The sequence below is a fragment of the Oncorhynchus gorbuscha genome, linkage group LG17 (genome assembly GCF_021184085.1).
Source record: "Oncorhynchus gorbuscha isolate QuinsamMale2020 ecotype Even-year linkage group LG17, OgorEven_v1.0, whole genome shotgun sequence".
In the NCBI taxonomy this organism is placed as follows: Eukaryota; Metazoa; Chordata; class Actinopteri; order Salmoniformes; family Salmonidae; genus Oncorhynchus; species Oncorhynchus gorbuscha.
Window position 1 is genome coordinate 20,234,443 of NC_060189.1, and position 19,316 is coordinate 20,253,758.

At 43.0% G+C, this 19,316-nt stretch overlaps 1 protein-coding gene across 1 annotated transcript; it reads right to left on the reverse strand.

The window, feature by feature from the left end:
* Positions 1 to 530: 530 nt before the first annotated feature.
* Positions 531 to 14,532, reverse strand: pabpc4 (poly(A) binding protein, cytoplasmic 4 (inducible form)). Its single transcript, XM_046308974.1, has 15 exons — positions 14,432 to 14,532; positions 13,894 to 14,236; positions 7,388 to 7,581; positions 7,174 to 7,289; positions 5,564 to 5,703; positions 5,311 to 5,405; positions 5,021 to 5,158; positions 4,776 to 4,871; positions 4,397 to 4,666; positions 4,101 to 4,191; positions 3,821 to 3,946; positions 3,578 to 3,711; positions 1,498 to 1,588; positions 1,196 to 1,326; positions 531 to 1,100 (listed from the first exon to the last, which is right to left on the reverse strand). Exons 2-15 carry the CDS (start codon positions 14,087 to 14,089, stop codon positions 999 to 1,001), a joined length of 1,920 nt encoding a protein of 639 aa, XP_046164930.1. The 5' UTR covers positions 14,090 to 14,236; positions 14,432 to 14,532; the 3' UTR covers positions 531 to 998.
* Between the last annotated feature and the right edge of the window lie 4,784 nt (positions 14,533 to 19,316).

The window sequence follows — 19,316 nt, forward strand, 5'->3', positions numbered from 1 at the left end:
CCCAGTTTTGTCATTTAAAAATGCTGGCTTAGGCATAACCAGGGGTGTAATCATTATTCTAAGTAGTTGTGAAACGTTCTGTTTTGCAACTAAAACAAGCTTTTCTATTGGACAGATTCGGGTACTGTAGGTCCCTCCCTGTCTGCTGAACCTGTCCAATAGAAATGCTAGTATTCATTGCAAAATGTACTGTTTAGCATGATTACACCCCAGTGACACTCCACCAAGCTAGAATCATATGGCTTCGTCAACTCATCAAAATTGTCATTTTTTTGTCACAGTTGTTGGGTAGTTGGTATAATAGTGGTCGCAGTCCTCAATTCCCAAATTATATTTACTTTATGCTCCCTAGTCTGCGAAGGTAGCTAGTTTAATGTACCATAATCCTTTGGTTTTGTGAAATGAATTAATAATTTGACCAAAATTGAATATTTTTTTCAAACGCTTCACTTGAGCAATGCAATGTGTACACACTATGGGGCTAAGGTAGTATGCAAACTATAGTGGAAAAGAAAAAACAGACAATGTGGTAAACTTGATATATTAATCCCTTTATTGATAATAACATACCAAACCACCCATGATAACATGATGGGATAGAGGAATCCAATTTTTCAAATCATTAAACAAAACTTTCAAACAAAGAACTAAGAGCAAAGCTCATTTTCCTTATAGAAAAAGGTTCTGTCCTGGCCACAAAATAAAGGGACTTAGAATAAGTCCATTACTTTTGGTAAAGTTTAAAATTGTTACACAACTAGAAAAATTAGTGTAATATTTTGTTTATTAATGCTCAAGTACGTTAAAATGTATTCTTTATAACCTTGTTTTTTTGACATTTTTTTGCATAGGATTTTGTAGAAGACCCAGGCATTTGCGACCAATGTAGTAATCTGTACCAGTCTTTTCCTAGTTGCCTGTGTACAAAAAAGCAGAACAAGCATAGGATGAGAAATATTATTATTATTTTTAAACATTTAGTAAGCGGTCTTTACACATCAGGAAGTAGTGGCAGCAGCGGTTGTAGTGATGACTCCCACTTTCTGTGTGGCATCCTTCTTTGCCTGGTGGGCCTGGAGCACGGCAACAGCCTCCTCCACCTACACAAACACACAGTGAAGTAGGAGACCGTCAGAGATTTGGACAAAACTATGACTCCTAGATCCCTTCTTATGATCTTATCCTGTTGCTGTACCTTGGAGTGCAAGGATTCGTTGGACTCCAGCATGTGCAGCAGCTCAGAGTTGTCGATCTCAAGCAGCATTCCAGTGATCTTCCCTGCCAAGCTGGGGTGCATGGGCTGGATCAGGGGAAACAGGCGCTCCCCTGAGAGAGAGAGAGAGAGATGGAAGGTTAAGAATGGTTCTCACAGGTAAAATGATACTGTATAATTGCACCTTGTTACATTGATGTTCAAAATCTCTCCAAAGGGTCTAGACTCTAGAACTTCCAAGGAACAATATGACACACCGCCAATCTGTTCCAGCACTCACTCACCAAGCATCTGCTTCTGCTCCTGAGGCGGTGCAGCAGCCAGCACAGAGGCTGTGAGAGGCTCCTGACCCTGCACATCTACAGCTAGTTGAGACTGAGAATAGAAAGACAGGCCAAAGAGTTTAAAAACAGGGCAGTGATGAATATACAGTACCAGTCAAAAGTTTGGACACACCTACTCATTCAAGGATTTTTCTTTATTTTTTACAATGTAGAATAATAGTGAAGAGATCAAAACTATGAAATAACACATATGGAATCATGTAGGACCCAAGAAAGTGTTGTAAAATATATATTGTTTTTGTTTATTTGAGATTCTTCAAAGTAGCCACCCTTTGCCTTTGATGAATTAAACAAACAAAATATATTTAGATTTGTTGAACACTTGTTACTACATGATTACTTGTGTTATTTAATAGTTTGTCTTCACTATTATTCTACAATGTAGAAAATAGTAAAAATATAGAAAAAACCCTTGAATGAGTGAGTAGGTGTCCAAAATGTTGACTTGTATTACGTATGCATGTATGTATACAGTTGAAGTCAGAAGTTTACATACACCTCAGTCAAATACATTTAAACACAGTTTTTCATAATTCCTGACATTTAATCCTAGTAAAAATTCCATCTTGGGTCAGTTAGGATCACTACTTTATTTTAAGAATGTGAAATGTCAGAATAATAGTAGAGAATGACTTCAGCTTTCATCACATTTCCAGTGAGTCAGAAGTTTACATACACTCAATTAGTATTTGGTAGCATTGCCTTTGTTTATCTTGGGTCAAACATTTCTGATAGCCTCCCACAATAAATTGGGTGAATTTTGGCCCATTCCAACTGATAGAGCTGGTGTAACGGAGTCGGGTTTGTAGGCCTCCTTGCTTGTACACGCTTTTTCAGTTCTGCCATCTATTTTGTGGAGCTCCCCCACAACATGATGCTGCCACCCCCATGCTTCACGGTTGGGATGGTGTTCTTTGGCTTGCAAGACTCCCCTTTTTTCCTCCAAACATAACAATGGTCATTATGGCCAAACAGTTCTATTTTTGTTTCATCAGACCAGAGAACATTTCTCCAAAAAGTACGATATTCATCCCCATGTGCAGTTGCAAACAGTAATCTGGCTGTTTTATGGCGGTTTTGGAGCAGTGGCTTCTTCCTTGCTGATCGGCCTTTCTGGTTGTCGATATAGGACTCGTTTTACTGTGGATATAGATACTTTTGTACCTGTTTTCTCCAGCATCTTCACAAGGTCCTTTGCTGTTGTTCTGGGATTGATTTGCACTTTTCGGATCATTCTACGTTAATCTCTAGGAGACAGAACGAGTCTCCTTCCTGAGCGGTATGACGACTGTGTGGTCCTATGGTGTTTATACTTTAGTACCATCGTTTGTACAGATGAGCGCGGTACCTTCAGGTGTTTTGAAATTGCTCCCAAGGATTTTTTCTCTGAGGTCTTGGCTGATTTCTTTTGAGTTTCCCGTGATATCAAGCAAAGAAGCACTGAGTTTGAATGTAGGCCTTGAAATACAGCCACACCTTCAATTGTCTCAAATGATATAAATTAGCCTATCAGAAGCATCTAAAGCCATGACATCATTTCCTGGAATTTTCCAAGATGTTTAAAGGCACAGTCAACTTAGTGCATGTACATTTCTGACCCACTGGAATTGTGATACAGTGAATTATAAGTGAAATAATCTGTCTAAACAATTGTTGGAAAAATTACTTATCATGCACGAAGTAGATGTCCTAACCGACTTGCCAAAACTATTGTTTGTGAAGACATTTGTGAAGTGGTTGAAAAACTAGTTTTAATAACTCCAACCTAAGTGCATGTAAACTTCCGACTTCTACTGTATATGCGTTTCATGGTTACCTACACCAGATAGGTGCAGTTAAATGTGTTGTTTTACAGGGTCAGCCATGGTAATACGCCACCTCTGGAGAAAATTAGGGTTAAGTGCCTTGCTCAAGGAGACTTTTCACCTTGTCGGCTCGGGTATTTGAACCAGCATCCTTTCGGTTACTGGCCTTACGCTCTAACCGCTAAGCTACCTATCGCCAGGTTAGTGAGTTTTACCTGCTGTGAGGCGATGGGGTGCACCACCTGGGAGTTAGTGTTGCGTACGTTTGTGGTGTACTTGTAGGACGTCATGGCACGAGGGGCAGGGACTCCCATGGAGGGATGAGGACCCATGGCCTGGCCAGAAATTCCTAATGGTAGGGATTAAACAAAGTATGTATGAGCCAAGCATATGAAGTTTGAGGTATTATTTTGACAATGTCAATTGTAATCAGAAGTACTGAGGCAATCCAGACTTACCAATTCTCTGAGCTCCAGAAGGCCCCATGCTTCGGGGGCCCCGAGCGCTGGCATTGGGAGTCAGGTGTCTCGGGTTGGCACGTGGACCAGGCTGGCGCAGGGAGTTGGGCATTCCCTGAAACCCACCTAGGAAGGAAGGTGGAGGCAGGGTTATTATTAGACAGAAGTTAAAGTCCCCATAATACAGTATGTCAACAGGAAATGTAGTACTTAAATAAACATAGCCTGGATATACAACTCATGATAGATTGTCATTGTGTATGTCATCTCTAACCCTCACCGTGGCCTCTGCCACCCTGCTGCTGCCAGCGGGGGTTGTGCCTCATCTGGGCCAGCTGATTGGGTGCATAGTAGATGGTCCTGTTCTGGGCCTGACGTGCACACACACACACACGTTGCACAACATTAAAGTTCTCAATCTTACTCTACATAAAAAAATACTGATTCTCACTGGCATTTGCACAGCAGTTTATCATATCAACTGGCAGAACCCTGACATGGCTGTTGTGAAGGGCATTTCCAGTAAAGCACACAACCTTCAAACCCATTTGAACCCGCTCTCCTTTCAACACTAACCTGTGGCACTGCAGGCATGAAGTATCCGCTGGCGGGCTGGAACTGGTTGATGATGGCGTCAGCTGGCATGGCCCTCATGCCAGCAATGCGTTGCACATACTGGTTAGTGAGGTGGGCTTTGCGCTCTTCTTTGCGCTGAGCCAAGGCCACGTAGATTGGCTTGGAGCCCACGATGCGCCCATTCATCTCAGTCACAGCCTTGGTGGCCTCCTCAGGAGAGGAGAAGCAGACGAACCCAAAGCCCTTGGACCGCCCCTCCTCCAGCATCACCTGCATTGAGAGAAGTCAGTTGTGTTTTTCTGGATAACATACTCCAAATACAAAACTAAAAAGGGGTCATTGTTGTTGTACCACATTGACCTCTGCTAAACTCTCTCACCTTGGCACTGGTGATGGACCCGAATGGTGTAAACTCCTTTCGCAGTTTCTCGTCGTCAATGGTGTCGTCCAAGTTTTTAATGTAAAGGTTAACGCCCTGAAACACAGTCATGACCCACACACATACTCAGCCTGGCTTGTTGTCTAATGGGTGGGTACTACGAAACAATATGTCAGGTTGAATGATGGCATTTGTTTCTTATCAGTGTTCTATTAGACATAGTGGTGCCAGAGGAGGCGACTGACCTGGTAACGGCTGATCCTCTCCTGTTTCAACATCTCAAACTTTCTCCTTAGCTCTGTCTGCCGTTCCATCTTCTTCTGAGCACGCCCCACGAAGACGGTCTTCCCGTTGAACTCTAGACCGTTCATCTCCTCACATGCCTGAGTAGAGATTCATTCTTACAACCAGTGTATATGTAGTAAACCCATAAGTTAACAATGTGATGAGTGATTGTTTCAGTATTTTTCCACCAACCATGAAATCCCACCGACTTGTATTGACAACTGTTGTCATGTGGGTATAATATACCTACCTTGTTAGCGTCCTCGTGTTTCTCGTAACTCACAAAGCCAAAACCTCTGGATTTGCCACTGGGGTCAGTCATAACCCTCACACTGAGCGTTTTACCTGCAGGGAGGAAAAGGGAATAATTATGACTCCGGTAAATGAGTTTGGAGAAAGACAAGTTCATGTCTAGGTTCCTTGGGTGGATTTCAAGACTAATGTGAAAAACTAAATGGCTCCACTAATGAGAAAACTCAGTATGAATCTGTGTCGCAGCTTACCGTATTGGTCAAACATTTCCTTTAGCTTGTCATCATTCATGTCATCTCCAAAGTTCTTGATGTAGACGTTGGTGAACTCCTTTGCTTTGGCCCCCAGTTCTGCCTCCCTCTCCTTCCGAGACTTGAATCGTCCAACGAACCTAAACACAGCGAGAGCAGCGACAACCCTTGTAAAACAGTCCTGAGCAGGAGGGAGAAAGGGACTGTGATCCATCTCTCATGTTTTTCATCTGAGATACATGTTTTCTGGCTTCAAGCTGGTGTTCCCAGCACTGACATTGAGGATGCCCAGACATGACTACTAAATAGAAGGAAGCACTTCATACAAGACCACATTGAGTCAGTCAAGGACCTCTCAGGAACAACATTGATCAACCTTCTTGCACGGTTTATGGCACCACAATCAGGAAAACAGAGCATTCATGCTATACACCCAGAACACAAACAATGACATTTCCTGGTCCAAGACCTGAAGGATGGAGGGACAGAGGTTCATAAAGAGGAAAGCTGAGGATCAAACGAGTTTGTTGGATCATCTTCCTCACCTCAGACTTTACCTTGCTATGCAGACCTCTCCCAATCCGTGCTCCAGTATTGCATTCCTGCACTCGCTCCATCACTAAAACACACAAGCGTGGTTAGACACATACGCCAGGCAGGGTGGACAAACGTACAGACGGACATTCAGCTGACACGGGGTGTGAGGTGACCAGAGTGTGGACATGTTTTGTAAGTTTCAAAAAAGTAAGCGAGGTGGTAAAGTAAGCACTCCAGTAAGCACTGCAAAAAAACATTCACTGTTGTGTAGTTCAACAAACCACACAGAAAGCCATGGTTTATGGGGAGTGAGTGTGGGGTGTTATATGGCTCGTTATATCTATCTACAGGCCTTTTTGGTTCCAGGTAGAACCCCTTTGGGTTCCATGTGTAACCCTTTCCAGATGGTTCTACATGGAACCCGAAAGGGTTCTACCGAGAACCGAAAAAAGGGTTCTCCTATACCTATGGGGATGGCCAAAGAACCCTTTGAGTTCTCTCATTCACCTTCATCATCACCAGAAATGTTTTACTTCCCCCTTAACAAGTTGAATTGTTTTGCCTCGTCACAGTATAGGTAAACAGATGAGCTACTACAATCCTTATCAACATCCTAACTGCCCTTGATTGATCTTAACAAGGAGTCTCCAACCCTATTCCTGGAGAGCTACCGTCCTGTAAGTTCACTCCAACCCTAATCTAGTGCACATTCTAATTATTAGATGATTGATAAGTTGAATCAGGTTAGTTACAACTGGGATTGGAGTGAAAACCTACAAGAGGGTAGATCTCCAGGAACAGGGGCTGCGTTTCAAACTCATTAAAGACATACCCTCCTCCACTTACTCTCGCCTTATGCCCTTGGGGGAATCCCCGCAGCCATCTTTGTCATTGGTCCAAATGATTAACCAAGCAAGGGAAGTTGGCAACGTAAGCCCCTCAGCCCTCGTTTTTGATCGAGTTAGCAAGTGTACAATTATGGTCATTTCCCATAATTCAATTCGCCAAGAAAAGTCAGCCAAAACTTAAAACCAACACCCCCCCCCCCCTCTCCTAGTTAATCAGACACTCACACCTTGCGATCATTCAGAAGCATGCCGTTCATCTTCTCGATGGCGCGGTCAGCTGCGTCCTGCGTTTCAAAGTGCACAAACGCGTATCCCTTGGATCCATTCTCATCACATACAACCTGTTTGAGAAAAAAAATATATATATTACATAGTATGTATACACATAATGTGTATACATGGTCATACAGATGTCTGGCCGGAAACACTTCCATCTTACTTTGCAAGACAGGATGTTCCCAAAGGCAGAGAAGGTGTCATAGAGGGCCTTGTTATCAATGGTCTTGTCCAGGTTCTTGATGAACACGTTGCCCACCCCAGACTTCCTGAGTGAGGGATCTCGCTGTGACCACATGATTCTGATTGGCTTCCCTTTCACCACATCAAAGTTCATGGTGTCCAGGGCTCTCTCGGCTAGAGGGCAAGGGGAGAGGTCAGAGGGTAGAGTCAGGGTGTTAACTTACAACATTAAAAACATCTCAACCACTGGGTCCACTACACCATGTTGTTTATGCCATTTAGTGCCCACTTTGAATCATGGACACCAAATGTACACCTCCCAATCATTCACTCCACCAAATTGTGCCCTTGTGGACAAGACTAGAAGAAGTTATTCCTGGTCATGTGGTCAGAAAAAACTACTGGCCCCAGTTTAAGGCACATTGTTTTAAAGAATCCACGCTACTATTGGAGTGTCCTAACTACTAACTAGACCATGTGAGTATGGAGTCTGACCCGCCTGCCACCACACTGACCAGCTGTTAGGGGAGGGCACACGGCGCTCACAGACACATGTGGAATGCAAGGCACTTATGGTCCTAAGTCATCATTTATGCACACTCTCATAATGAATATAAACAATGGGATATATACTGTACATGTACGGTTATAATTCAAATGGGGCAAAATGGCTCTTGAAAATGTGACATTCTTTAACAGGTTCTCTTTTAGAGGTTCTAATTAATACCAGCCACTATTCATTTTATTTGTCCAAACTACATTTGCTGCCAGTGTGCTGTCACTTCGATTTACATTTCTAGATCTGCAGATCGTTATTTATGTTGTGCCAGTTCGCATTTTCCTGCTGCCTCTCTCATGTCCCCTCATATCCATCTGGGCACACGTGCCAACCAGAGACCTCCCCTTTGTTCCAGTCACTCCACAGCAACACACACCCGGGCTTTAGAGCTAAACATGTCCGGTAAACAAACCAGAGACCTCCCCTTTGTTCCAGTCACTCCACAGCAACACACACCCGGGCTTTAGAGCTAAACATGTCCGGTAAACAAACCAGAGACCTCCCCTTTGTTCCAGTCACTCCACAGCAACACACCCGGGCTTTAGAGCTAAACATGTCCGGTAAACAAACCAGAGACCTCCCCTTTATTCCAGTCACTCCACAGCAACACACCCGGGCTTTAGAGCTAAACATGTCCGGTAAACAAACCAGAGACCTCCCCTTTGTTCCAGTCACTCCACTGCAACACACACCCGGGCTTTAGAGCTAAACATGTCCGGTAAACAAACCAGAGACCTCCCCTTTGTTCCAGTCACTCCACTGCAACACACACCCGGGCTTTAGAGCTAAACATGTCCGCTAAACAAAACAGAGCTCCCTTGCGTCTGCTGGCATCAGCAGTTAGCTGTGCAATTGTACTTCACACAAACCAGCTCAGAGATGGTGTGTGATGGTTTCTCGTTCTGGAAGGTTCCCATGGCCAACCTTGATGGAAAAAAATTAGCACCATGTGGAGCTGGGATTGCTGAATGGATTAATAGCAGAAATAGATAAACACATCAAACAAGAGGTGAACTGAATGTAACACACAAAAAACCATTGAAGTGAACTTCACAGGTCAATGCGATATACTAGAAATGTATTTTGTCATAAAACTTAAAATTTTATTCTAGGTGAGGCAGGTAGCAACCCTAATATATTCTGTCAAACATTACCCTTAAATTGAGACTTTATAGGGTTTTAGATATTATAGGCAGGGAAGATTTAGGCTGCCTGAGAGATATTTAGAGAGGGGTCCTGAGAGTATGTGCTGGTGTGGAATGTGAGTTGAGCATTATCTGCCTGCCATTGATGGGAGACACATTCAACAAGAATGTTGAGATGATCAACACCAGGTCTTGAGACTTAAATGCAGCAGTGACATGCTGAAAGTGGAGATGGTCAGCCAAAGCGACTTCAGACACATGAAGGAAGACTACTCTTCTCAAATGCACTGAACAAAAATATGAAAACACAACCATTTCAAAGATGTTACCGAGTTACAGTTCATATAAAAAGGAAATACCTGAACTGAATTAATTGAAATCAATTCACTAGGCCCTAAATCTATGGATTTCACTTGACTGGGAATCCAGGGATCTGTTGGTCACAGATAACTTAAAAATTAAAAAGGTAGGGGTGTGGATCCAAAAACCAGTCAGTATCTGGTGTGAGCACCATTTGCCTCCCACACATCTCCTTCGCATAGAGTTGATCAGGCTGTTGATTGTGGCCTGTGGAATGTTGTCCCACTCTCCTCTTCAATGGCTGTGTGAAGTTCCTGGATATTGGTGAGAACTGGAAGATTGTCTTACTCGTCAATCCAGAGCATCCCAAACATGCAGGCCATGGAAGAACTGGGACATTTTAAGCTCCCAGGAATTGTGTACAGATCCTTGTGACATGGGGCCATGCATTATCATGCTGAAACATGAGGTGATGGAGGTGAATGATTGGCACGACAATAGGCCTCAGCATCTCGTCATGGTATCTGTTCATTTCAAATTGCCATCGATAAAATGCAATTGTGTTCGTTGTCCATAGCTTATGCCTGCCCATGCCATTGCCCCATGGTGGAGGTGGGTTTCTCTGTTCACGTTGACATCAGCAAACCACTCGCCCACACATGCTGTCTGCCATCTGCCCAGTACAGTTGAAACCAGGATTAATCCATGAAGAACATACTTCCTCAGCGTGCCAGTGGCCACCGAAGGTGAGCATTTGCCCACTGAGGTCGGATAAAACGCCAAACAGCAGTCAGGTCAAGACCCTGCTAAGGACGACGAACACGTAGATGATCTTCCCTGAGACGGTTTCTGAGTTTCTGCAGAAATTCTTCAGTTGTGCAAACCCACAGTTTCATCAGATGCCCGAGTGACTGGTCTCAGATGATCCCGCAGGTGAAGAAGCCAGATGTGGAGGTCCTGAGCTGGCGTGGTGAGGCCGGGTTGGACGTACTGCCAAATTTTCCAAAATTACATTGAAGACAGCTTATGGTAGAGCAATTAACATTAAATTCTCTGGCAACAGCTCTGGTGGACATTCCTGCAGTGAGCATGCCAATTGCACGCTCCCTTTACATCGAGACGTCTGTGGCAGTGTTGTGTGACAAATCAGCAAATTGTAGAGTGGCCTTTAACTGTGGATGGATTATTTTAGCAAATGAGAAATTCTCCTTAACAGACATAAACAAACTTGTGCACAAAATCTTAAAGAAATAAGCTTTTTGTGTGTATGGAACATTTTTGGGATCTTTTATTTCAGCTCATGGAACATGTGGCGTTTATATTTTTGTTCAGTGTATGTGGTAGTAGTTGTACTAGACGTTTACTTCCTGACATGATGCTAGGTTGAAGATGACAAAAGGTTAAAAGCCAACTCATGCTTGACCCAACAATGTAGTCGGAGACTTCGTCTGGAGAGTGTGATGGCATAACGAAGCCCCGGGAGGCATGCAGAGGTCAAATCATGCACCGTACCGCATCGCCTTGCCCCTCTCAAATGTTCAAACAATACGGAGAGCTCCGTATTGACATGATTTGTTGATCTCAGGTGGGGGCGGGTGGTCTTGTATAAACATAAACTCACTTCCTTGACAACTTACTTTACAATAGCTCTGCTCAGCGCAAGAAGTATGAAAGCCCTGAACGTATGCGTCACAGTAAACGCTGTACGGCCACTTCAGACGTCAAATTGACCATGCCTTTAAAATAACGAGATTCTAATATCCCATAACTCTTTGCAACAATGGGACTAGCTATGCTAGTTAGCAATGGTGCTGGTAACAGGTTTGTGATGTTGTCTAAACCTGTATATTCACAACCTAGACATGACGTTATATTGTGTTTGTGATCAAAATACAACCTCCAAGTAATATTGCCATGGGGTTCTCTCTACACTGGCTCAGACAAGTGATGGCAGGTGCAAAATGAAAACATCCCAAACTGCATAAACAGTCGGCAGACACAGACACCTTCATAGAACACAAATTATAGCTCAATCCTGCCAGGTCACACTCGCCAACAAATACAGCATTCCACTGTAGATGATAACTCTACATTGGATAATGAGAAGAGTGATTGTTGAATCAAGTGGTATATCAAAGCATGAAATTCTGTTGTATTTCAGACTTCTTACAATAGCCACAGGATTGGGGCTTGGACTGACTCCCAATGCAAATGCTGGAAATTCCTCAAGTGTGTACCCTTGTATGGCGTAAATTGGGAGTGGATTTGGGAAAGAAATTGTAAGCCCCTAAAACATGAGTAAAACATTACAGATCCACATGTAGAGAAGAACATGGAGATGTGAATTACATGACCCTTCAACAATTACTCAAGAAATCCAACCATAAATAGTTGTTACATCCCAAAGTTTCTGCTTCTACAAATACATTCCTGCTATCTATTCAGACTTATTCTTTTCAGATGACACACAAATGCATGACATAACATGATCCAAAGAAAGCAGAAAAATGCAAAAGTTAATGTTCAAATGTGCCTTTTCTTCCTCTCTGTGTGTGTAAGGCAGCAGGGGAGGCGATGGGAATTAATTTCACTGCAGAACAGTTTCCTGGTGGCCCTTTAAATAGGAGCTGAAATGGGTCACTTTGGGTTCCAGCGTTTCCCAAACTCAGTCCTCGAGACCCCAAGGGGTGCACATTTTGGTTTTTGCCCCAACACTACACAACTGATTCAAATTATCAAAACTTGATGATTAGTTGATTTGAATCAGCTGTGTAGTGCTAGGGCAAAAGCCAAAATGTGGGATCCTGAGGACAGAGTTTGTGAAACCCTGGGTTAGGCAGTGTGGAGCAGTACTCTTGGAGCAAAACTGTAGCACCACTTATTCAAAGGTAAATGCAGAACACAGACAGTAGCCTGGCTACAACATGTACAAAGCAGGAGTCTTGGAGCAGATTCTGGTCAATCCTGTCAGATAGAAGTGGGCCATCATTGCTATATGGGTCAAGAGATACTATTCCAAATGTGTACTTCTCCACTCAACGGAGTTGGTCCATGCAAGGCAAAAAGTCGTTTTGAGAGTCTGTACAGTATGCTTTAGTAGACTGACTGTGCCATGCATGGTTCTGAGAAAGTTTACTTGAGTCCAAAGTGAGGGAAAACATTTATCCTCTCCCATTAATTTTGTTAATTGCAGAGTTGGGGCTTAGCCTACACCTCTTAGATTGCCTTTGTATTGGTATGTTTGCACTAGGTAGTGGAGTCAGGAGGTAACAGAGCTCTATACTAGGTAAAATAGGTGTGAATGATGGAGATATGATCAAAAATAGGTGTGAATTATGTATATATGATCAGAAGTATGTGGACACCTGCTCATTGAAAATCTTATTGCAAAATCATGGGCATCAATACAGAGTTGGTCCCCGCTTTGCTGCTATAACAGCCTCCACTCTTCTGGGAGGCTATCCACAAGATGTTGGAACATTGCTGCGGCGACTTGCTTCCATTCAGCCACAAGAGCATTAGTAAATTTGGGTACTGATGTTAGGGGATTAGGCCTGGCTCGCAGTGTGCGTTCCAATTCACCCCAAAGCTGTTCGATGGGGTTCAGGTCAGGGCTCTGCGTAGGCCAGTTAAGTTCTTCCACGCCGATCTCAACAAACCATTTCTGTATGGACCTCATTTTGTGCACGGGAGCATTGTCATGCTTAAACAGGAAAGGGCCTTCCCCAAACTGTTGCCACAAAGTTGGAAGCTTTAAGATTTCCCCTCACTGGAACTAAGGGGCCTAGCCTGAACCATGAAAACAGCCCCAGGCCATTATTCCTCCTCCACCAAACTTTACAGTTTGGCACTACATATTAGGGCAGGTAGCGTTCTCCTTGAACGACACTTGGCATTGCACATGGGGATCTTAGGCTTGTGTGCTGTTGCTCGGCAAAGGAAACCCATTTCATGAAGCTCCCGACAAACTATTGTGCTGACGTTGCTTCCAGAGGCAGGTTGGAACTCTGTAGTATGAGACGTTGATGTTCCTAGACTATCCACTTCACAATAACAGCACTTAAGTTCACTGGGGCAGCTCTAGCAGGGCAGAAATTCACTAACTTGTTGAAAAGGTGGCATGCTATGACGGTGCCATGTTGAAAGTCACTGAGCTCTTCAGTAAGGCCAGTCTCTACTGCCAATGTTTGTCTATGGACATTGCATGGCAATGTGTTCGATTTTATACACCTTTCTGCAACGGGTATGGCTCAAATAGCCGAAACCACTAATTTGATGGGGTGTCTAAACTTTGGTATATATTGTGTACTTTCTAACGGGAAATCATAATTGATACTCATTAAAAGCTAGATGTGCTTTACATTTTATCCTCTTAGACAGATGCACAGAATAACACGGACAACATGCTCAAATCAAAGATCAAGTCAACTCTTCACCGTAATGCAAACAAGCACCGATTTTGAGGCATGCCCTTTTTCTTACCGTCCGTGGGTTGCGAGAAATTCACATAGGCATAACCCAGAGAGCGTCGGGTGATCATATCACGACATACTCGAATAGACAGCACTGGTCCAGCTGGGCTGAATTTCTCATACAGCATAGCTTCAGTGATATCAGGGTGCAGGTCGCCAACATATAGAGAAGCCATTGGATAACTCTCCTCATTCGCTGTGTTCATTTCTTGAAGTGCCCAAAATGTATGAATTATTCCCTCGCGTTAGCCACGAGAATTGTTAAGAATTGTTCGCCGGGGCAAAATCTGTGCGTAATGAGCCGAAGACGCTCTCCCAAAATGTGACTTGACCTAAAATTATTCCACGACTTGCTGACGAGAAAAGAAAAGAGACAGGTAAAACAGAATGGAATTTCGGCGTATTCTCCTGAAAATTCGATTTGTCCTAAACATCGGTTTAAGCCCCCAAATAATGTTTTGCGATTTAAAATGTTTTTTAGACTTTATGAATTTTATGTTTTTTTAAAATATTTTTAAAGTTGTTAAAGAACGGTGAGTTACACTCACGGTTGTTTTGTTGCTGGGGAAAGAGACTGCGTTGGAAAAGCATGGACACTATATAGACAGTGCAGTGCGCAGAAGAAATAGACAGGGTCAAACTTGTGATAGGAAAAAAACTGAGCATGCGTTGTAAAAGGGAGCGCGGCGGGTGTTCCGTCACAACTACTCAACACAAATCCCTACAGCGACATCTGGGAGTGACCACAGCTTTTTGCCATTGACCAGGTTTATTAAACCCCCCAAAAAATCAGTACGACGTGTGTAGGGTAACATGAGGTAAAACTACCCACCTAAGATCAATGTCTAATTGCTGAAAAAAAGTTAGGATATTTTTAACATTTTATTTTTAGGTGGATGATGGTCATGCTTATGGTAACAAACTATGATGGAAAATGGCTGCAGTTGACAAAACATTTTTTAAATAAAATGTCATTTTTATGTAAGGAGCATTTGATTAGTTGAGGATGATTTATTTGGTCAAGTGTGATTATATCTACAACAAACAAAAAATATATATATATATATTTACCTCATTGTTTTGATGGAATGACTTCAAACTGATGAAAAACCGGAATTACAGGTATTATCAAACAGAGGGCGTCTCACCCTATTAGTGGTGGGAAAAGTACTCCATTTTTATAATTTTACTTGAGTTAAAGCCTAAAAGTATTTGGTTTAAAATATACTTGTGCATTCAGAAAGGATTCAGACACCTTGACTTTTTCCACATTTTGTTACATCCTTATTCTAAAATGGATTAAATAAATAAAAATCCTCAATCTACACACAATACCCAATAATAACCAAGTGAAAACAGGTTTTTAGAAGTGTTTGGAAAAGTAAAAAAAAAACAGAAATACCTTATTTACGTAGGTATTCAGACCCTTTGCTATGGGACTCGAAATTGAGCTCAGGTGCATCCGGTTTCCATTGATTATCCTTGAAGATGTTTACACAACTTGATTGGAGTCCACCTGTGGTCAATTCAATTGATAGGATGTTATTTGGAAGGGTGCATGCATGTCTATATAAGGTCCCACAGTTGACAGCGCATGTCAGAACAAAAACCAAGCCATGAGGTCGAAGGAATTGTCCGTAGAGCTCTGAGACACAGATCTGGGGAAGTGTACTAAAAAATGTCTGTAGCATTGCAGGTCCCCAAGAACATAGTGACCTCAATAATTTTTAAATGGAAGAAGTTTAGAACCACCAAGACTCTTCCTAGAGCTGGCTGCCCGGCTAAACTGAGAAATCAGGGGAGAAGGGCCTTGGTCAGGGAGGTGACCAAGAGCCCAATGATCACTCGGACAGAGTTCCTCTGTGGAGATGGGAGAACCTTCCAGAAGGACAACCATCTCTGCAGCACAACACCAATCAGGCCTATATGGTAGAGTGGCCAGACCATGAGAAAATATTTCACATGACAGCCCACTGGAGTTTGCCAAAATGCACCTAAAGGACTCTCACAATTTATAAACAAGATCCTCTGGTCTGATGAAACTAAGATTGAACTCTGGCCTGAATGCCAAGTGTCACGTCTGGAGGAAACCTGGCACCATCCCTATGGTGAAGCATTATGGTGGCAGCATCATGCTGATTCACATCAATGCGCTATGTAGATATCAATAAGTTATATCTGTATCGCCGTAGACGACACCGGTCTTCCTTACCTCCGAGTGTTTATTCAAGTTGGATCATCTTAGGTTGCCTACAGCAGTCGCATCATTGGAAGACATAGTTTGGACTGTAGCCTACAAAAGCCTACTCCTACGCTTTTCCCGCAATCCATCAAACACATTTGGTGTGTCATCATAGTGCTCTCTGACTTGTGGTCAGACTCGATCAGGTGGAACAAACTTAAACTTTCGCCTGTTTTCAATTATGATTTGAATGTCATTGAGAACAGAGAAGTGTCAAAAAAAATCTAACATCCTTTCTGAATTTCAAAGTAATCCTTGAAGTAATCTAGTTTTTCAAAAGTGTAATCTGATTACAATATTTTTGCTGGTAATATAACAGATTACAGTTACCATTATTTGCAATCCCTTACATGTAACGTAATACATGTCATCCGTTACACCCCAACCCTGGCTGTGTGGATGTTTTTCAGCGGCAGGGACTGGGAGACTAGTCAGGATTGAGGGAAAGATGAACAGAGCAAAGTACAGAGAGATCCTTGATGAAAACCTACTCCAGAGCCCTCAGGATCTCAGTCTGGGGTGAAGGTTCACCTTCCAACAGGACAATGACCCCCAAGTACTCAGCCATGACAATGAAGGAGTGGCATCTCTGGAGAGACCTGAAAATAGCTGTGCAGCTATGCACCTGAACCTAATAGAGTTTGAGAGAATGGGAGAAACTCACCAAATACAGGTGTGCCAAGCTTGAAGCGTCATACCCAAGAAGACTCGGCTGTAATCACTGCCAAAGATGCTTCAACAAAGTACTGATTAAAGGGTCTAAATAATCATGTAAATGTGTTATTTCAGTTTTATTTTTAATAAATTAGCAAAAGTATCAACCTGTTTTTGCTTTGTCATTATGGCGTATTGTGTGTAGATTGATGAGGGGAAAAATGAGTACATTTTAGAATAAGGCTGTAATGTAACAAAATGTGGAGAAAGTCGAGGGGTCGGAATACGATCCAAATGCACTGTATGTATATGCACAGCAGTGTTCTAGAATATTGGACTGTTGGCTTTCATACTTTTCAAATTTTCAGAGCAGATCAAGCAATTTCTCCAACTGTCAACACATTAAAATGAATAGAGGATGCGTACCGGTAGATGCATTGGTTGGGAATTGTGGGGAGGTGCTGGTTCAGGCTGTTTGTACCCTGCAGATGGTGGTCTCAGTGCCATGTAGCTACAATGGGATACTAGACTATTGCATCAGTGTCTTTGGACTATGATTTATGTAACCATAATGCTCACTCCACATTTCATTCTAAATGGCTAGGCTTGCTGCTTGTAATGTTTTTCAACTGTAAAATGTGTTTATTTGCAGTACAAAGACTTAGACTTAGAATGCCTGAAGTGCATCGCTTTGCTTTTCTGGTTAGCTAGCAAGTTTCACCATTCAATTATTTCAGATCTAGCCTACAGGAGTGCAAGTTTCACCATGGCACGGACTGCATACATTGGGACATGAGAATTATTATAATATGTCAATTATATAACTCTATAGGCTACAGGCTGGCTTTCTCAGGCTATAGGCGATCTGATACATGACACAGTTCGGTGTCATGTAAACCGTAACCAATGTATTCATGAGAATATTCGCCGTACATGGGTAACGGAAACTTCTGTGATATCATGGTGGTCTGCAAACAAATGTTTGCATGTGCTCATACATAACAGCATGAACAGCATGTGCTCATACATAACCTAATCAGGTGTATAGCTTCCATCCCTCTCCTCGCCCTTACCTGGGCTTGAACCAGGAACCCTCTACACACATCGACAACAGCCACCCTCGAAGCATCGTTACCCACCGCTCCACAAAAGCCACGGCCTTTGCAGAGCAAGGTGAACAATTACTTCATGGTCTCAGAGTGAGTGACGTCACCGATTGATACGCTATTAGCTCGCACCCCGCTAACTAGCTAGCCATTTCACATCGGTTACACAGAATTAACCCGGTGTTCTCATTTAGGCTTACTTACCTTACTCCAGGACTCCATAGTCTCAGACTGACTAAGCCAAATTTAAGCCACGTTCATGAAAACTACTTAAATGCCCTAGTTTAACTAGTACACATTAAGGCCTACTCCTGACTTAATCTAAACCCTATCTGTGAAACCGGCCCGAAGTGTTTGTTGTCATTCAACAAGAGAAGAATAGTTTTCATGTAGATTTTTTATACTTGAGAAATACTGCACCAAACATCTTAGCTTGATGAAAGTTTGTGCGACTATGACCTCTGGAAAAATGTATAAATTAATGACAGATTACTTGTTTTAGTAAGTGTTTCTATGTTGTTGCTACTGTGGGTCAAGAGAGACATACAACAGTAATATTATCGCTTTGTTCTAATTTTTCAAGCGAAAGTATTATTGGGAGTATGAGAGAGGGGTGAGATAGTGAACGTTTCGACTGTCAGGCGGACCGACAGCCCCGGAGACACCATTGGAAATGCACCAAGATCCAGGAATCTGAAGATTGAGCTGAGGAGGACGCTGCTCTCAGATGCAGAGTAGCCCACGTTTTGCGAGCATGGAGAGGGTAGAGGTAGTCAGACTAGTAAAGTGTGCTAAGGAACAGAAGTTGGGTATTGGAGAAAGGCCATCAGTTCTACCAGACAATACAGCTGATGAAGGTGCATGAACTTGGTGAACGGATAGACGTGGTTATGAGCAGTGAGGAAGAAGGTGAAGAGCCGAGTGCAGAGGGAAGATGCGTGTTGAGGAAGAATGGCACCAAGTACGAACTGTACTCTGCTGTCTCTGATGGCTCAGAAATGTAACCTGATGAGAATGAATTACCTGCGGTGGCAGGTGCGGTGAAGACCTCCGAGTCCAAACCTCGCCCCCTATGGTCATGCAAAGGATGATTCTGGCTCAGTGGAAGTGAAGTTCTTGGAGAAAGTGGATCCCTGCCTTTTGGCTGACCCATATGTAGTATCTGGGGCTGGGTAGAAAATAATTTGAGTACTGTTAAATGAGTGAAGGTAGCTCGAAGTGGACTGCCCAGAGGGAGCGGGCACATCGCGTCACGTACCTCAGAACAAGACCTGTGACTAGCTTTGCTCTCCGGAGCGTGGTGCCTTTGAAAGGAGTGATTATTGGGGTTGTGTTAAGTGTTGAGGTGGAGTAACTGAAATGGAAGATTCCCTGTATCTGTGACGCCCGCCGTTTGGTGCAACGCAGACCCGGTGGTGAGCATGGTGAAAC

Bases quoted from the DNA above. Each gene is read 5' to 3' on its own strand.
- pabpc4 (XM_046308974.1), bottom strand. From the start codon at position 14,089: ATGAACACAGCGAATGAGGAGAGTTATCCAATGGCTTCTCTATATGTT. The intron at 1,327-1,497 runs GTGAGTGAGTGC...TCTCTCTCTCAG, and splicing joins GGAGCAGAAGCAGATGCTTG to GGGAGCGCCTGTTTCCCCTG. The intron at 1,101-1,195 runs GTACAGCAACAG...GTGTTTGTGTAG, and splicing joins ACGAATCCTTGCACTCCAAG to GTGGAGGAGGCTGTTGCCGT.